Source organism: Pelophylax lessonae, assembly GCF_965119305.1.
Source record: "Pelophylax lessonae genome assembly, chromosome: 4".
NCBI classification, from domain to species: Eukaryota; Metazoa; Chordata; class Amphibia; order Anura; family Ranidae; genus Pelophylax; species Pelophylax lessonae.
Genome location: NC_138771.1, coordinates 634,961,363 through 634,981,495, shown reverse-complemented (window position 1 = coordinate 634,981,495; position 20,133 = coordinate 634,961,363). Strand labels below are relative to the sequence as shown.

Genomic DNA, 20,133 nt, shown 5'->3' with positions numbered 1-20,133 from the left:
GGAGAAGCTTGATCAAGGCTCAGGAGCTCAATAATCAACAAGCTTGGGTGCAAGGGGCTGGACTTATATAGGGAAGTACCAGGTGTGGGGAATCAAGGGTGATGAGCAAGGCTTGGCAAGACTAAGGTTAAAATAATAGGCTTCAGGGAAGAATGTCCAGAGAGGACGGTAGCCTAGTAAGCAGGGCTACCGCCTGGGATGTGGCTGGTCACGGGTTTGAATCCCGACACCATCCACCCATGCCAAGGTCCTAGGTATAATCCTGGACTCTGAACTATCCTTTCAGCCACACATCCAGTCACTGTCCAAAGCTAGCCACCTCAACCTCCGCAACATCTCCAAGATATGTCCCTTCCTAACCAATGATGCCACAAAGCTTCTAATCCACTCCCTGGTTATGTCTCGTCTCGATTACTGCAACTCCATTCTCATTGGCTTACCTTTAAAAAGACTATCCCCCCTTTAGTCCATCATGAACGCTGCTGCCAGGCTCATCCACCTTGCAAACCGCTCTGTGTCTGCTACCCCCCTTTGCCAATCCCTCCATTGGCTGCCACTCAATCAACTAATTAAATTCAAGCTACTGACCATAACCTACAAAGCTATCCATAACTTGGCGCCCCGCTACATCACTAATCTGGTCTCAAAATACCGACCAACTCGTTCTCTTCATTCCTCCCAGGACCTCCTGCTCTCTAGCTCCCTTGTAACCACTTTCTATGCTCGCCTCCAGGACTTCTCCCGAGCTTCTCCCATCCTCTGGAATGCTCTACCCCCATCTGTTCGACTATCTCCAACTTTGACTACTTTCAGACGATCCCTGAAAACACATCTCTTCAGAGAAACCTATCTGGCAACCACCTAACAACTGTGCTCTTATTTTCTCCATCAGCCCAACCCCACAGTTATCACCTCTTGTATCTCTTGACCGTCCCTCTTAGATTGTAAGCTCTAACGAGCAGGGTCCTCTGATTCCTTCTGTATTGAAGTGTATTGTATTTGTACTGTCTACCCTGAAGTTGTAAAGCGCTGCGTAAACTGTCGGCGCTATATAAATACTATATAATAATATCCCCACTTATGTATTGTTGATCATAACCCCCCCACCCTTAACCACTTTACCTCCGCTTACATGGAGGCTACTGCGGCAAAGTGCCGCGATCCCGTCCAGCGACGTAGACCTACGTCGCTGGACTCCGCCCCTTGTGGGCGGCGCTCGCGCGCCGCCGGAGGCTCGCGCGCCGCCGGAGGCTCGCTCCCGCTGTGTTCATTCACAGCGGGAGTCGGGCCAGCGGAGGAGCAGCGGCGATTGCCGCTGCTCTGCCCCGATCGTCGGGGATCGAGTCTGGAGATCCGCCCGCTGTATGTAAACACAGCAGGCGGATCTCCATAGTGACAGGGACTGACAGATCGGAGTGTTCAGCATAGCTGGACATCCGATCTGTCCTTCTGTCACACAGTCACCTCCCCCCCTACACGTCAGTAAGCACCAGGCATACATTAACCCCTCCCTCTCCAATAAAATTAACCCCTTCCCTGCCAGTGTCATTTTTACAGTAACAGTGCATATATATAGCACTGATTACTGTAGAAATGTCACTGGTACCCCCAAAAGTGTCAAAAATGTCAGTCAAGGGTCCGATCTGTCCGCCGCAATGTCGCAGTCCCGCAAAAAAAAATCGCAGATCACCGCCATTACGCGTTAAAAAAAAACCACCAAAAATGACAGAAATCTTTCCCTTAGTTAGTAAACGCAATAACTTTTGCGCAAACCAATCAAAATACGCTTATTGCGATTTTTTTTTACTAAACATAGGTAGCAGAAAACAAATTGGGCAAAAATTTTAAAAAAATTTGATTTTTACATTTTTTTGGGGGGGAATTTCATATAAAAAAATGTGAAAAATATTGTTATTTTTTCAAAATAAACGCTCTTTTTTTGTTTATAGCGCAAAAAGTAAAAATCGCACAGGTGATCAAATACCACCAAAAGAAAGCTCTGTTTGTGGGAAAAAAAGGACGTAAATTTCGTTTGGGTACGGCGTCGCACGACCGCGCAATTGTCAGTTAAAGTCGCACAGTGCCGAATCGCAAAAAGTGGCCTGGACGGAAGACAGCAAAATCCTCCGGTGGTAAAGTGGTTAATCTCCTCTTCTTATAAGAGAATAAATTCAGTTCCTCTAATCTTTCCACATACTGAACTGCATATTCAAGGTGAGATCTTAGTAATGATTTGTACAGGGGCAAAAATGATATCTCACTTTCTGGAGTCCATGCCTCTCAATACAAGAAAGGATTTTGCTTGCTTTGACAGCTTGGCATTGCATGCTATTATGATCTACCAGAACACCCAGATCCTTCTCCACCATTGATTCCCCCAGTTGTTCCCCCCTAGTATGTATGATGCATGCATATTCTTAGCCCCCAAGTGCATAACTTTACATTTATCAACATTAAACCTCATTTGCCACCTAGTTGCCCAATTAAACAGTGCACAATTGACTTTGGCAGAGGTGAAAATAATCCATCCAAATCTGTTTTAAATACACTAAAGCTCTAGAACTATTCATATACTGCTTATCATGCTTATAATTTGGAATAATTATTTAACAAAGGGCCATTCTTCCTCCCACTGACCACCAATGTAAGGAGCATTCTTTCTCCAACTGACACCAATGTAAAGGGGATAGTCTTCCTCTGGCTGATTCCTAATGTAAAGGACATTCTTTCTCCTGCTGACAGCAATATAAGGGGACATTCTTTTTCCCAACTGACACCAATGTATAGGGAAGAGGGCATTGGTCCTCTGACACCAAAGAACAGGGTTTTTCTTTCTTTTCCAATTGACACCAATGTAAGGGGGATTTGTCCTGCCACTGATACCAATAAAATGGGTGTTCTTTTTTCAACTGACACCCATGTAAGGAGATATTCTTCCTCCAGCTGACCCCAATTGAAGGGGGAATTTTTCCATTGACGATCTATGTACAAGACATTCCTCCTCCTGTTGACACCAATATAAAGAGACATTCTTCGTATAACTAACCACAGATTTAACAGTTTGAAAGTATTTGTATTTAAGTATTTAAGAGTATTTGTCCTCCCACTGACCATCAATGTAAGGTGGCACTCCTTCTCCTACTGACCCCCACTCTAAGAGGGAAGTCCTACTGTACATCCAACTGACACCATTGTAAGGAGGCATTCTTCCTTACATTGACCCCCTATTTTATGGGGGCAGTTTTCCTCCCACTCACCACTGATGTAAGGAGATGTTTTTTTATCCCACTGACACCAAAGAAATGGGACATTCTTCCTCCCACTGACACCAAAGTAAGGTGCATTTTTTCCCCCACTTACACCAATATAAGTGGGCAATCTTCCTCATGTTGACACCAATGTTAGAGGGAATTCTTCTTCCAGCTCACACCGATGTAAGAGGCATTCTTTCTCTGACTCCAGAGTAAGCAAAAAATCTTTCACCCACTGACACCAATGTAAATAGACATTCCTTATCCCTTGCTGACACCAATGATAAGAGACCTTCTTTTCACACTGACATTGGCGTAAAAGGAAGTTCTTCTTTCAACTGGCACTGGTGTAAGTAGACATTGTTTTTCCCACTGACGCTAATGAAAGGGACATTCTTCCTTCCACTGACCACCAATTTAAGGCAGTATTCTTTCTCCCACTGTCCACCAGTGTAAGGGGTTTTCCTTCTTTCCACTGACCAGCAATGTAAAGTGGTATTTTTCCTCAAACTGACCACTAATTTAAGGGGGCATTCTTTTTCCCACTGACCACCAACACAGGGGGCTTCTTTCTTCCCATTACCCACCAATGTAAGGATGCTCTCTTCCTCCGACTGACCACTAATGTAAGGGACATTCTTTTTCCCACTGACCAACAACAAAGGGGGCCTCTTTCTTCCCATTAACCACCAATGTAAGGATGTGCTCTTCCTCCCACTGACAACTAAATGTAAGGGGCATTCTTTTTCCCACTGATTAACAACAAAGGGGGCCTCTTTCTTCCCATTAACCACCAATGTAAGGATGTGCTCTTCCTCCCACTGACCACTAATGTAAGGGGCATTCTTTTTCCCACTGATCAACAACAAAGGGGGCCTCTTTCTTCCCATTAACCACCAATGTAAGGATGTGCTCTTCCTCCCACTGACCACCAATGTAAGGGTCACTCTTCTTTTTAAAATCAACTGCCCACCAAAATCAAAGGGGCAGTTGAAAAAAGAATGCCACCTTACACTGGTAGTCAGTTGGGAGGAAGAATGTCCCCTTACGTTGGAGGTCTACTTTATAAGTAATTTTTTTTTTGTAAACTAAACAAATATTTTATATCTCTTACCAACTAACCTACTGCTTATCCTATATTTTTAGTATGAACATAAATGCTGATTTTCTACTTGAAATGAAGAGGGAAACACAAACGCCATTTCACTTCCCTGGATGCAGACAGATTGCTTCCTGGGCTGATCTTCTTCCCCTAAGTTCATGTAACCTCTTACTGTGCAGATACATAAGGGTATACACAATGGATAGCCATGGCTCCCGCCAGCCTGTCATTGATTTGTACAGGCTTTCTGGCAATGGCTATCTACAAACACCTGCGCTTCTGGCAGCAGATATTCGCAGTATACAGTACATGCCCCAACAAGCCAGTTTAGCTGTGTGAAAGAGGCTTAAGTTTTGAGTTGAACAGTAGAGTGTATATTTACCCCATGGCTGTTCCCTCTTGTACGCACCTTTGATGGACCTGCGTGGCACTCATATATTGCTCCTTCCAAGCTGTGCAGCACAGGATACAGTCATTTAACACCTGGCGGCTAGAGGCAATGTACCCATCGAAGATGTGATCAAGGGAAATCTCTCGGCTGCAGAGCCGGATCAGTTCATTGCTGACCTGAAAAGACAAAGTATATGTTTTGTGTGTCTTATTGGCACATCTCCACTGTTTCTAAGTACGTACAGAGCGCGCATAGAATATCAGCTAAGGGCAACTATTTTAAGGATAGAAAACATGGCCCCTTACTTATCGCAAAGAAGACCTTGAATTGAAGAGATGAATGTGGAAGCCCTGAAGTGACACAGTGTTCCAGGAGAACAAAGGAAGGCAGACTAAGCAAGCATTATGTGCTTGCAAGTATTAGGTTCAATAGGATACACAGTCAAGTAAACCATAGAAATATGAATAGATTAAATTTGATGAATTTTTATCTGTGAAATATTGTCCCTTTAAAAGGAAAACACCATGTATATTGATAATTTACAGTATATGTATATTTTATAAAAGTTAGCTTTTCACTTCAATCTGCAGCCATAATTTTTAAAATGGAACTCAAAGAGAAAAAGTACTTTTTCAGTAGTGATTGGTTCAGAGAAGTCACGTCCCCATCAAAGTCTCCCCTTACTTCAGAGTCCCCATCTGAGATCCCCATATTACATCAGAGTTTCCCCTTACATCAGTGTCTCAGAGTACCCCTTACTGTTGGGGAAGGGTGGAAGCGGAGACTGTACACAGCTTCAACCTGGATAAAATGTTCTAGAGGGCTGCCTGTGGCCCGCGGGCCGCATTTTGGAGATCCCTTTTCTAGAGAGAACGTGTAATCTAGTTTAAATGCCTAAAACAAAAATCCATGCCAAAGAGAATACAACACAACATGACTATTACCTTTATTAACCAAAAAATACTCTTCTGTGCCCTTCTCTGATTTTGTTTCACTTTGTTACTGAGTTCTCTTACTGGCCACTGAGGCACTCTCAAAAGACAGAGAAGTGACAGTTGTCAGAGCTTAGCTATTAAGCCAAGGAAAGGCAAGCCACAGTAACAAACAAACTAAATCAGTGGGGACAACAGGAGAAGCTTTTCTTGCTAATGAAGGTACTGGCAGTCGGCATCTTGCAGTGTCTGCATTTAGGCAATAGCTTTACTTCTATAAGCTTAAAATGGTGTAGAGGTTCACAAGAACGGACAGCTGTGATGGTAGCAGTCTCCAATCCCACGACTGTGATCAGAATTTGATGACTGCACTCCCAGGATCACCCTGTGCAGAGATTCTCCAGCTCTGAGCATCAGCAGATGAATCACTGGGGTAGGCTAACTCCATAGTTAATCCTTTACACACTAAACGGTAGCCCCCACCACATGTTTTAAAGGAATCACTGTTAACAGCAATTCTAACAAATTAACAAATATCTATAATATTCACTGCCACACCAGACTGGAATACAACAGAAGGGAAAAATATGGTAACGTTCTTCAAAGATGCAGGGATTCTTTAACTTCCATTTAAGCGCAATCAGAGAGTCAGCTTAACACTTATTAAACATCCTTTTAATGAAAGGAAGAAAAATAATGCAAGGAAAATATTTTTAGAAAAGGGATATAAGAAGAGAGACAATAGCAAGTCCAGCTAACTTCATAGTAAGTCCACTTCTGACAGGATCACTGGTCCTGAGACATGAATCTTAGCATTCTGGCAGGGTTCTGGTGGAAAACAAAAGCTCACAAGCTGCAGATGCAACCCTACTTTCTGGTCTTTGCTGAAGACATTTACAGAAATTACATAACCAACCAAAGGGTCCAAGGGGTGTGCTGAAAGAGTGTTAAAGTGTTTATGATGTTTCACTGGACACTTCCTCAATGTCAGTTTTTCTAACCAAGGTGTCTGTTTAAAAAACAGAGAAAAGCCGTGATCTTCGGGATCACGGCTGATCTCTAGTGTGTTCCAGTTTATGTAGCTGAGATGAGGAGCAGAATACATGTTCTCTGCATTGAAAGGGGGCACGCTGGTCTCTCTGCATTGAAAGGGGGCACGCTGGTCATTCTGCATTGAAAGGGGGCACGCTGGTCTCTCTGCATTGAAAGGGGGCAAGCTGGTCTCTCTGCATTGAAAGGGGGCACGCTGGTCATTCTGCATTGAAAGGGGGTACGCTGGTCTCTCTGAGTTGAAAGGGAGCACGCTGGTCATTCTGCATTGAAAGGGGGCACGCTGGTCATTCTGCATTGAAAGGGGGCACGCTGGTCATTCTGCATTGAAAGGGGGGAACGCTGGTCATTCTGCATTGAAAGGGAGCACTCTGGTCATTCTGCTTTAAAAGGGGGCACGCTGGTCATTCTGCTTTGAAAGGGGGCACGCTGGTCACTCTGCCTTGAGAGGGGGCACGCTGGTCTCTCTGCATTGAAAGGGGGCACGCTGGTCATTCTGCATTGAAAGGGGGCACGCTGGTCTCTCTGCATTGAAAGGGGGCATGCTGGTCATTCTGCATTGAAAGGGGGCACGCTGGTCTCTCTGCATTGAAAGGGGGCACGCTGGTCTCTCTGCATTGAAAGGGGGCACGCTGGTCATTCTGCATTGAAAGAGGGCACGCTGGTCGTTCTGCATTGAAAGGGGGCACGCTGGTCACTCTGCATTAAAAGGGGGCATGCTGGTCTCTGCATTGAAAGGGGGCAAGCTGGTCTCTCTGCATTGAAAGGGGGCATGCTGGTCTCTCTGCATTGAATGGGGGCACGCTGGTCTCTCTGCATTGAATGGGGGCACGCTGGTCATTCTGCATTGAAAGGGGGCACGCTGGTCATTCTGCATTGAAAGGGGGCACGTTGGTCATTCTGCATTGAAAGGGGGCACGCTGGTCTCTCTGCATTGAAACGGGGGAATGCTGGTCTCCCTGCATTGAAAGGGGGCTCGCTGGCCATTCTGCATTGAAAGGGGGCATGCTGGTCTCTCTGCATTGAAAGGGGGCACGCTGGTCTCTCTGCATTGAAAGGGGGCACGCTGGTCATTCTGCATTGAAAGGGGGCACGCTGGTCACTCTGCATTGAAAGGGGACACACTGGTCATTCAAACTTGTATTTAGATGCATTTTACTTTACTTACATCAGTGTTTTCATAACAAACAATACATGTGCTTAGGGGGTAAGGGTTCTTTAACTAAACTAGTGGAAGAGACTCGAGTGCTAAAATCCCACGGGTTAGGGGGCGCAAATTACTTTCCTTGCCCCGGGTGCTGACAACCCACGCTACGCCACTGTCTCGATTAGTTTTGCACATCGAGAGACTGAAATTTTTGCCCATTCCTCCTTGCAAAACAGCTCGAGCTCAGTAAGGTTGGTTGAAGAGCGTTTGTGAACAGCAGTTTTCAGTTACTTTCACAGATTCTCGATTGGATTCAGGTCTGGACTTTGACTTGGCCATTCTAACACCTGGATATGTTTATTTGTGAACCATTCCATTGTAGATTTTGCTTTATGTTTTGGATCATTGTCTTGTTGGAAGACAAATCTCCCTCCCAGTCTCAGGTCTTTTGCAGACTCCATCAGGTTTTCTTCCAGAATGGTCCTGTATTTGGCTCCATCCATCTTCCCATCAATTTTAACCATCTTCCCTGTCCCTGCTTAAGAAAAGCAGGCCCAAACCATGATGCTGCCACCACCATGTTTGACAGTGGGGATGGTGTGTTCAGGGTGATGAGCTGTGTTGCTTTTACGCCAAACATAACCTTTTGCATTGTTGCCAAAAAGTTCGATTTTGGTTTCATCTGACCAGAGCACCTTCTTCCACATGTTTGGTGTGTCTCCCAGGTGGCTTGTGGCAAACTTTAAACGACACTTTTTATGGATATCTTTAAGAAATGGCTTTCTTCTTGCCACTCTTCCATAAAGGCCAGATTTATGCAGTATATGACTGATTGTTGTCCTATGGACAGAGTCTCCCACCTCAGCTGTAGATCTCTGCAGTTCATCCAGAGTGATCATGGGCCTCTTGGCTGCATCTCTAATCAGTCTTCTCCTTGTATGAGCTGAAGGTTTGGAAGATTTGCAGTGGTCTGATACTCCTTTCATTTCAATATTATCGCTTGCACAGTGCTCCTTGGGATGTTTAAAGCTTGGGAAATCTTTTTGTATCAAAATCCGGATTTAAACTTCTCCACAACAGTATCTCGGACCTGCCTGGTGTGTTCCTTGTTCTTCATGATGCTCTCTGCGCTTTAAACGGACCTCTGAGACTATCACAGTGCAGGTGCATTTATACGGAGACTTGATTACACACAGGTGGATTCTATTTATCATCATTAGTCATTTAGGTCAACATTGGATCATTCAGAGATCCTCACTGAACTTCTGGAGAGAGTTTGCAGCACTGAAAGTAAAGGGGCTGAATAATTTTGCACGCCCAATTTTTCAGTTTTTTATTTGTTAACAAAGTTTGAAATATCCAATAAATTTCATTCCACTTCATGATTGTGTCCCACTTGTTGTTGATTCTTCACAAAAAATAACAGTTTTATATCTTTATGTTTGAGGCCTGAAATGTGGCAAAAGGTCCAAAAGTTCCAGGGGGCCGAATACTTTCGCAAGGCACTGTGTGTATATATATATATATATATATATATATATATATATATATATATATATATATAATTTTTTTTTTTTTGCTATATTTTTTCCTGTAAAAGCGGAGTTACCCTTTGAAAAGGAGACCATCAAATGAAGTTCAGCTCATACTATCATTACATGCATTAGCCCCAGTTACCAGTGTACAAGATTTTTCGCTATGGTAAGCCTTTACAGAACTGACAGCTCAGCGATCAGTCATATTAATATGTGCACCCGAGTTAAAATTCATCGGCCAACTTTTGGAAAGATGAAAATAAATACTAACTCATTAACAGAGTCGCTCAGGCTTCTAAACAGGCTCTTGCCCCAGGCAACTGATTAGACTTCATGGCTGCAATCTGTATCTTGACAATAAAAAGAGGCAGCGGAATATGAGATCTATGGCTGCAAAAACAGCGCGACAAACACCAGAATCGAAGCGATTAGTCATTCATTTGAAGCTTCTCTGGCCCTAGGCGGGTGGCTAGATGTTTTAACTGTATATTGGCATTTCATAATGTCTCTGCTGTTGAATGAAGTGACACAAAAACGAACCAGGGGCCATGGAAACCGCTCATCAAAAAATAGAATTTTATTAGCTGAGAAGGGGCACTCATGCTTCTGATTCCCCCCTCCTCCCCCTATCCAGGCCCTAGGCACATGACTAGTGCTCTTTGCTGTAATCTGAATCTTGACATTTCGCAATTTATATGCATTTTGGTAAAATTGCAACTGAGACAATCACAGGGCTGTGGGCACAGATCTACAAAGATCAGCCTGGTATCCATGCAGGAAAAGACATTTCTTCCTCTGAAGTCCTTTAAGCCATTGGCACTTAATGTAGATTCGGGACTTATGCCAACTTTTTCTGTGTCTTATATCAAGTTAATCATCATGGAGTCTAAAAACATTAGAAAATTAGATAACTCATGGGGCAACGCGATGGAAAGGGAGTTGATGAAGAAGGATCACAAGGGGGAGCTCTACTTGTTCCCCTGTGCTGGGTAGCCCCAATGTGGTTTCTGGAGCACCATGTGGATCAGTATGGCGTATTTACGGAAAACAGTCAGGGACTTCCTTTCTGCATTTCTAACGTGCTTATATTTTGCTTTCCCTGGTTTCTTTACCCCCCTTTACCAGTCAGAGCTGGGTGCCAGCAGCTCTGACTGGTTCCTGCCTCTCTTCCCACATACCTGCAGGAGAGAGTGGTGACGAAAGGTCAGGTGGAGAAACCAGTGACAGCTGCTGGGGACCCTGGAGATCAATACTCCCGAGAGTGAGAATTTGTGATTGTGATAACACAGTAACTATTTAAAGTAACTTGTTATGTACTTTACTAACAGTGCCAATGTGGCGGCTCTCAACAAAGATGGAAAGTGAGCTGATGAAGAAGGATCACAAGGGGGAGATCTTCTTGTTCCCCTGCGCTGGGCTTGAAGCCCCAAGGTGGTTTCTGCATAACCATGTGGATCAGTGCAGGTTTTTTTTGGAAAACAGTCAGGGACTTCTGCATTTCTCGCGTGTAGGGCAGTCCACTGAAATGGATCGGCTGCCTTAAGCGCCATCCACAGAAATGAGCGAAAAATACATGGAGACATGCAGGCGCCTGGTCGCACCTCTAGGTGTGAACCAAGCCTAAAGCTGGAGATTAGGCTGCCTAAATTTTGCTTTCCCTGGTTCCTTTACCCCATGGGTGTCCAACCTTTTGGCCTCTCTGGGCCACATTGAGTGTAGAGAAATTTTCTCGGGCCGCATATAAAATATATACTATAGTTAAGGTATGTAATCAACTGCCGCCCCCCGCACTAATTTAACACAACTAGAGGATGATCAAATGAAATGGAATCAGTATACAGAGGTTTACTTCTTCTGAGAGACAATAAAGGAACACTCTAACCACCATGACCACTTCGGTGATATGAAGTGGTCATGGTGGTAGGAGTCAGAAACACTGCACATGCTCGCATCCCCCCCCACCTTAGCTTCTGCCTACTGTTAGTTGGAAGCTGCTGTGGCCGTGCCCCCGACCCCTATTCCTACCTTGCCAGCAAAAAAAAAATTGTCAAGGGGCAGTGGGCCGCATTGCCTGCGGTTCTGGGCCGCATGCGGCCCTCGGGCCGCAGTTTGGACATGCCTGCTTTACCCCCTTCATAAAAATTATGTTTTTTTTTTTTAATTAACCCTTTCTATCTTTAAACCCCCTGATGTCATCATTGGATCTCTTTGCTTCTCTAGGGCAGAAGGCAGATTATGGCTGGTGGGAGAAGCTGGCAGGGTGCTGTACATAGCTTCCTGAAAACATCACAGCACACTGCCTGAGGGCACAGTGCAGTGTAGTGGGGAAGGCAATAGACACACAGACTCCAAGTTAGGCAATGGCAATATATTGAAGAAAGGTCAAACACAAATCAACCAGGCCCGGTGGCGAGGCATGACCACCCAGAGCCACTTACGAACTGTAACAGCGGACTGTAGACTAAAAAGATGCTGACAGCGTCTGCAACAAGGAGCAAAATGTGGCCTGGCTGGTCCACCCCCAAGGGGAAGCTTCCTGAAGTGGGATGAACGTAGTGCCAGCACTGTCTATGCTGCCCTGGAACCTTTCCCTATCTTTAGGCACTGTCCCTGGCATACAGGGAACCTGTCCCTACATAAGCCACTTGCAAAAAGCATGCCAAACCTGGGAGCCTGAGTATTAAATAGACTCTGCCTGACCCAAGAAGGCCTGCTGAAGTTACGTGGGGCACCACGGTCCAATCAGACAACTGTCTCCTTGAGACCAAGTTCCTCACAATTTCCTTCCCTGTCTGTGTTGCTGCTTCAGTCGAGCGCCACCTGCAGTGGGGAGTACAGACTGCACCTGCGTTCATGCCGCAGTACTTCTCTCAAGAGCCTTTAACTCTGATGCAATCAGTTAATGACCTCTAGAATGATGCAAGTATAAAAATGCCTTAATGGGTGGGTATCAGTCTGGAGAAATAGGCGTTCCTTGGCAGTCCCGTGAATTCCGCTAGGAAACCAACACTTCCATAAATGTGGATCTCTGGGGTGCCTGCAGCTCTGACTGGTTCCTGCCTCTCATCCCACATACCCGCAGGAGAGAGCGGTGAAGAAAGGTCAGGGGGAGAAACCAGTTACAGCCGCCGGGGACCCTGGAGATCGATATACCCAAAAGTGTCATCTTCCTTGAGAATTTGTGATTGGAGTTGTGTTTAGCACTGATGGCGCAGGAAAGGGTAACTATTTAAAGTAACTTTTTACGTACTTCACTAATAGTGCCAATGTGCAGGTTCTATGGTACTTCCAGGAGTCCTGCCTGCTATATAGAGAATATGGAAAACCTTACCCCTAAAATACAAGAATCCAGTCTAGGAGCCTTGGCGCTAGACCGCTTAATGACGGGTGGGGCTCAGACGTCAAAGCTCTATGTTAAGCAGAACTTGAAGTATACTTTATTACTCCTAAAGTGTTACTAAACTGTAAATAGTAAAATCAGTCTGTATATGCAGTAAAGCATACTGATTATACTCACTGTGGAACCTAAGGGGTTAATCCCCTGCATTGAGTAAACAGGCTGTTTGATCCTGTCTTCTCTGATCCGCCCCTTCTTTTACTGTACCCAATCTTTCTCCTGATAGTACAGAGCCTTGGGGGCAATCTGCACATGCTCAGTTTGGTGTGTATTACTATAGAGTTATTTTTGCATGTGATCAGCACAGGGCCAATCAGCACTGTCCAGACAGAGGATCAGGGGTTATGCAGCCTCATAGGACAGTCAGAGGAGAATATAAACTCCTCCTACAAACGTTAACCAGTGCTTGTCTGGACACTGATAGAAGTCATAGGACTGCTATATACTGCTGATGAGAAACGGTATTTAGCAGTTTATATTTACTAATTAGTTGCATTTTCATGTTCTGGGTACTGTGGGAGACCAGATATAGTGAATCCAGGCTCCTGGGTTTAGCAACACTTTAGGAGGGGCCATTTGGAGGTTTATCAAAGCTACGTAATGTGATTAAACGTTTGTGGACACCTGACTTTTACACTTATATGAGTTTATTGGACATCCCTTTCCAAAACCATGGGCACTGAGGATGACCCTACCCCCTTTGCAACTATAACACCCTCCATCCTTCTGGGACTCAAGAGATTTCCCATTACTTCCTCTCTTGTTAATACAAAATGAGGGGAATTTCCCAAAAGTGAAGTTATTCCACTCCAAAGCTGGTCAAAGAAGGATCGAAATTAGTCCGGTTCAGCGGAGACCACCTAAAGTTCGATCCATCTATGGCTGTTCCCGCTCAACAGATGGCAATCTAACAGTGTTAATTTCACAGGCGAAAAATCTTCGTCATAATTTTCCTCAGTGGCATGTTTCCAGTGACTTAAACTAAACAAAGTTTATTCCAAATTTTCGTCAATTGATGAGGACTTTGACGAAAATCAATACCCTTTTTTCTTTAGAAATTAAAACATGAAGGAGGGACGTTTACCCACGTGAACTTTCAGTTTCCTTGGAGCTGTAAAGCCTGTGAGTGTTTTCCCTCCCAGCAAGCATGATAGTGACCGTATAGTGTTTAATAGTGTAGCACTGTGCAGCATTACAGGCCTCCTCAGACTTTCCAGAGCACTGTGTGCATTACAGGCCTCCTCAGACTGTCCAGAGCACTGTGTGCATTACAGGCCTCCTCAGACTGTCCAGAGCACTGTGTGCATTACAGGCCTCCTCAGACCGTCCAGAGCACTTGGCAGCATTACAGGCCTCCTCAGATGACTGTCCAGAGCACTGTGTGCATTACAGGTCTCTTCAGACCATCTAGAGCAGGGATTCCCAAACTACGGTCCTGCAGCTGTTGCAGAACTACACATCCCATGAGGCATTGAAAAACTCTGACCTTCACATACATGACTAGGCATGATGGGAATTGTAGTTCCTGAACAACTGCAGGGCCGTAGTTTGGGAATCCCTGATCTAGAGCACTGTGCTCATTACAGGCCTCCTCAGACCGTCCAGAGCACTGTGTGCATTACAGGTCTCTTCAGACTGTCTAGAGCACTGGGCATCATTACAGGCCTCCTCAGATGACTGTCCAGAGCACTGTGTGCATTAAAGGCCTCCTCAGACCACCGTTCAGAGCACTGTGTTCATTACAGGCCTCCTCAGACCACCGTTCAGAGCACTGTGTTCATTACAGGCCTCCTCAGACCACCGTTCAGAGCACTGTGTTCTGAAGGCCAAAGACCCCAGGCTCAATCACAAACTGTCAATCACCGAGTATGTGCTGGCCTTTGGCATGTTTAGGGACTTGTTGTGTTCGGGCAACCCCGGCAGGAGGGAAGAGATGGATTTGTACCTCCATGCTGTTGACTTAGGGTACAAATATGGAGGCTCTGTGTTTTACCACTACCACCACTCGTTCACAGCCAAAGCTCAACAGTTCCAACCAGCATGAATTTGACCATCGTTGACACAGAGTTGTTCTGCCGCCACTTTGCAGGTCTGCGTTCCCCGCTTTGCGCCATTTGCCAGCCCTCCACACACACGGCAAACTGGTGCTCCAACACGGACACCAGACGTTCCTTGACCTTCCCCCTCTACCTCTAGCAAGATGCCTATTTGCAACAACTTCAACTATGGCACTTGCAGCTTCAACCAATGCCGACTGCTCCACATTTGTGTCAACTGTCATAGGGCTCATCCCAAGAGCACATGCACTGTCAAGCGTCCCAACTCATCCTGACTGAGCTGGGTGAAAATACGATGGCTGGAGTTCTATCTTTTCTTTCACCTGTAACCCGCATATGCACTATTCCTGGTGCGCAGGGGTTTATCTGCAGATTCCACCTGGGGCTCATCACCTTACCCCACACCACCCATGTGTGCAGGAAACTTCGCTCAGCCTCCAGGCTATTGACAATCTGTTGCAGACCAAGCTGAACCGATGATTAATTATCGGTCCCTTCGCTGAGTCGCCATTTGAGACATGGAGAGTTAGCCCTATTGGGCTTGTCAAGGACAAATTCTCAAATAAATTAAGTTTGGTGTACGACTTGTCCACACCTCATTCCTCCTACATCCCCAGTATTGACTCACTGAATCCTTCCGAAGGGTTCTCTCTCAAGTATGCATCTGTTGACTTAGCTATACAGTCCATCATTAGCTTAGGCACGGGCGCATGGCTGTCTAAGGCGGACATTGCAGATGCTTTTAAGCTCTTACCCATTGAACCTTCCTTGTGGCAGCAGCACTGCATCATATGGAGAGATTCATACTACTTTGCTACCAAACTGACCTTCGGCTCAAAGAGCAATCTATGGCTCTTTGATACGTTCGCTCAGTCCCTCACCTGGATCCTAACTCACCTGGCGCAGTGCCAGAAAGTCATTCATTACCTGGACAACTTCCTGCTAATCGAACAGCCCCACGAGCCCCCCTCAGATTTAGACAAATTAAGGGTAGTGTTTGGCAACCTCAACGTGCCCATAGTGGAGCATAAAGTGGAAGGTCGCGCGCAGTCCATCACCTTCCTAGGAATCACGCTTGACACCTGTTCTATGCAGGCCAGCCTACCCCCTGACAAGCTGTCCAGGATTAGGCTGGACATTCACGCCTTCACCAACTCACAAAGTTGCACCAAGAGACAGCTGCAGTCCCTGTTAGGCATGCTGAACTTTGCTATGAGGATTGTCCCTCAGGGGTGTTCCTTCATTTCTCGCCTTCTGGTCTTCCTTTCCTACGCACAGGACCCCGATCAAACCATCAGGTTAGACCAGGCAGCTGCTGCAGATCTAGAAATGTGGGACAACTTCCTTGAGAACTGGAACGGTGTATCCATGTTCATCCCAGCAGCTTCAGCCTCCTCACCTCATATAGTAACAGATGCAGCAGCCTCCACATGCTTTGCTGCCATTTGGTTTGCAGGTCCATGGCCGCAGGAAATCCTCCCGGTTCCCAGGTTCAGCCAGATGTCTTCATTGTTTGAGCTCTACCCTATTGTTGTGGAAGCTCAGGTCTGGGGACACACCTGGGCGGGGCAGACTGTGGAAACGGCTGAGATTGTCAACAAAGGCAGGTTCAAGCCCCTGGCCATCAGGTCCTTCCTACACAGGCTGGTGCAAATATCCCTTCACTACAATTTCAATGTGTACTGTACTTACATACCTGGCAAGTGCAATCTAGCAGCAGACACACATTCCCGCCTCAATTTTCCTTTGTATTTCTTTCAGAGACCTGGAGCCGACCCCACTTCATTTCCTATCCCTCCTTGATCGCAACGCTACGCTGCTCATAAGGTGGAAGACCACCTTCACAACGATACGCTGCTCATAAACCGGTCACTGTAGCCCAACATGCTGATGGCCTACCATACTGCCTGGAATGCCTATGGCAAATTCCTAGCCACATGTCCCGGGACAGGCACAGGTCACATCAAGCATCTCCTGGCCTTTGTGTCTTACTGCTTCACTCATCTGAGCCTGTCCCATAACACTGTCAGACTGTACCTAGCTGGCAGCCAGCATTTCCTCTCCCTACAAGCCCCTGGGAAACCCTCGTTGTTCGCGAAGCACTGCTGCGTGGCATCCAGAAACATCAGCCGGCAGCCAGTAGCAAACGCTTGCCCACATCAAGTTCCACTTTCCGTGACATGTCAGCCATCCTGTCACAGTCCCCTTTTGGGTTGCTCCCCAGCCTGGTCATCCAAGCAGCTATCTACCTGGCCTTCTAAGGCTTCATACGGCCCGGTGAGTTCACATACAGTGGCCCCGGTTGCCAGGTGCAACGCAGGTGCCATCTGTCTTCCTTCAAGACCATTCTTTCATACATCTGGCAGTGTCCAAAACTCTTCAGTCCAGCACCGGGGGTAGACATCAAATTCTTCCAGACCCACAACGAATGGTGTTCAGTAGCGGTTCTGGACCAGTTATCACACCTGGCGAGCCAGTCTAGCTCCAGCCCATTGTTGCCTTTTCCTTTCAGCCCACTAACAGCTAGCCAGTTCATCAGACATGTTTGCATCCTCCTGGCTAATCTAGGCCTCAACCCTAACTAGTTTTCCAGGCACTCCTTCCGAAACAGAGCGGCATGGGGTGCCGGGTCATGTCATCAGAAGATTATGCAGATGGAAATCCACCTGCTTTACACGGCACATTCCGAATCCCCAGGTTGAGATGTTGCAAGCCTTCACCAAGCTTGCCCAATAAATGTCATGTATACCAATAAAACAGCTTTCCTTATCCTGGTATTTTTTACCCCCTTTTTGGTGTACCGACCAGCTGACCAGGGCACACCTTAGGTCTATGTTATGTTGTGAGTCTTGTGGAATCTTTATGTGGTTTCAGGTCTATATCAGTTGGAGGGCTCTGTCCATAAATTGGAAAGCCAGTATGGTGGCCTTAATTTATGGGAGGAGCCCGGGGAGGGGGGTATTTAAGCAGCCCTCTCACCTGTGTTCCTTTTCCGTTCCAGTGCACGATACCCTCCCTCCCATCCCCTTTTCAGGGCACTTCCTTCACATCCTTCTTCTACAATCAGTCATTACTTATCTTGGGAATGCCCCCTTTTTGGTGTACCGACCAGCTGACTAGGGCACACCTCAGGTCTATGTTATGTTGTGAGTCTTGTGGCGTCTTTATGTGGTTTCACGTCTATCTCGATTGAAGGGCTCCATTCATAAATATAAATTATTTACTAGATTGAATTTATGCACTTCATAGCAATAGCACAACACGTTTTTCATTCATATTAATATGTATAATGTTTATGTGGACATTTTGTGAGTGCAGCTGTCATTAAGAAATAATCATTTTATTACTATTTGGTGACATTTTTTGCGCAACTTTTTATTTTTTGGTTTCTTTTTTTTAGTTGTATTTTAGTCATCTGAATTGTTTTAGTTTAAGTCGTTTGACTAAAAGTCGTTTAGTTGACTAAAATCTCCAGTACATTTTAGTCATCGAAAATAATTTTAGTCTACTAAAGTCTAGTTAAATTTTAATGCATTATTTAAGCATTTTTCTAGAATTTCCAAACTCATTATATTCTCCTGGAGTAAAAACATGTTATTATTTATGGTATTAAGGTTTGAACATGCACTACAGACACAGATTTAGCCGTTGTGATATATAACTAGTAATTTTGATTTTTAGTCATAGTCTTTTGACTAAAATGCCATTTTAGTTTTAGTCATCTGAATCGTTTTGGTTTTAGTCGTATTTTAGTCAATTAAAAGAGTGTTCATTTCTTCAACGAAAATCAAAAGTATTATAAATATTGTGAATTAAAATAAAAATAGATTTTAAAAAAAATGATGAATTAATAATATCAATAACAATGTAGGTATCATGTTCTCCAGGATGCTCACACGCTATATCCAACCATATTGAGTGGATAAGTCTAAACCACACTATGTATGAAACCGCCACGGATAAGTGATCATCAAAAGTATCTTGGCCACCTACTAGAAGTATTGAGCCAGAGACACTCTTCTGACCAGTATTCCTGTTCTGGTGACAAGTAAAAAATGTGATAGCTGCTGAAACTTCCAAACTGAGACAGAAGTAAAAACCTGATAGAGGATCTACTCTTGACCAGAGGGCCTGGGTATGGGATACTGTTACGCACACGCTGAAGATGGCATGTGTTATCAATATGAAGTTAGAAAGAGAGCCTAGAGTTCTGTTCAGATAAAGTAAAAGCTAAATAAGTGAGAAAACACATCTTTTAGAAGTAAACCTGCTTGTTTATGGTAATGTAGGACTGTATATTTGCTGTATATTCTCACATATTATTATTATTATTATTATACAGGATTTATATAGTGCCAACAGTTTGCGCAGCGCTTTACAATGTGGGTGAAGACAATACAGTACAATTCAATACAGGAGGAATCAGAGGGCCATGCTATGCTCATTTTTGGGTGATCAATGGAAATGTGGACTGATGTAGGAGAAGATGCAATAGATTTTCTATTTACCTTGCGAAATAGTGAGGTAAGGCGCTCTCGGGTATTGTAGTAGGGCGAGTTGACCCAAATGATACGGACGAGGCTGAGGAGACGAGGGAATTTTTCAGGAATGTTTTTGAGTTTCAAGGACATCAACTCTTCAAACGGTTCTTGCAGTATGGATAAAAAGCTGAGGTTAGACTGAGCCTGGACAGACCCGTCCTACAAAGGAGAAAATACATTGTGATAATTCACTGAGGCAAAGAGGAAAAATTCTAATTTTAAGTGAACTTGATCTGGCCCAACAATGCTCTAAAACAGGGGTAGGCAAATGTAGGCCCTCCAGCTTTTGCAAAAAAACAAGTCCCATGGACTGGGATTTGCCTACCCCTGATCTAAGGTGTCAACAGTGAAGTGCCTGCAAGTACCTGTGTTAGTCATCAAATCAATCCCGGATGAACCCCCAAGCATCCAAAGCCCTGGAGGTACATTGGGACTCAACTAATGGCTCCCCTTCACTTAGCTAAGCCCCTTCCCCATCTTAAATATCTGTACTTCAGTAGGCAGTAGTTAAGTTTTTGTAAGGAAGCATTCCTACTGTGTATATAAAAACTCAAGGTGTATCTCCCAACAATTTTTTTTCTTTTGAATATGAGCAGAAAGAGGTAGGACCTCTGTCATTTTTACTGTTCTCTGGGGCCATATTGAGGAAAGTCTTTTTTTAGTGGGGTAAGGAAGGCTGGAACCAACCTCACCGACAGACTTCCTGTTCTGATTGTCACCAACACCAGAA

The 20,133-nt window shown here is 45.0% G+C and overlaps 1 protein-coding gene across 1 annotated transcript in view; it reads right to left on the bottom strand.

Annotated features, from left to right (window-relative positions):
* The window catches only part of DNAH2 (dynein axonemal heavy chain 2), a gene marked incomplete at its 3' end in the record, with an annotated part of 417,940 nt that overhangs the window by 331,375 nt on the left and 66,432 nt on the right, over positions 1 to 20,133 (bottom strand). The window contains exons 8-9 of the mRNA XM_082254654.1: positions 19,371 to 19,562; positions 4,763 to 4,920 (exon numbers count right to left, since the gene is read on the bottom strand). Coding sequence (XP_082110780.1) covers positions 4,763 to 4,920; positions 19,371 to 19,562 — 350 coding nt within the window. The remainder of the gene's footprint in view (positions 1 to 4,762; positions 4,921 to 19,370; positions 19,563 to 20,133) is intronic.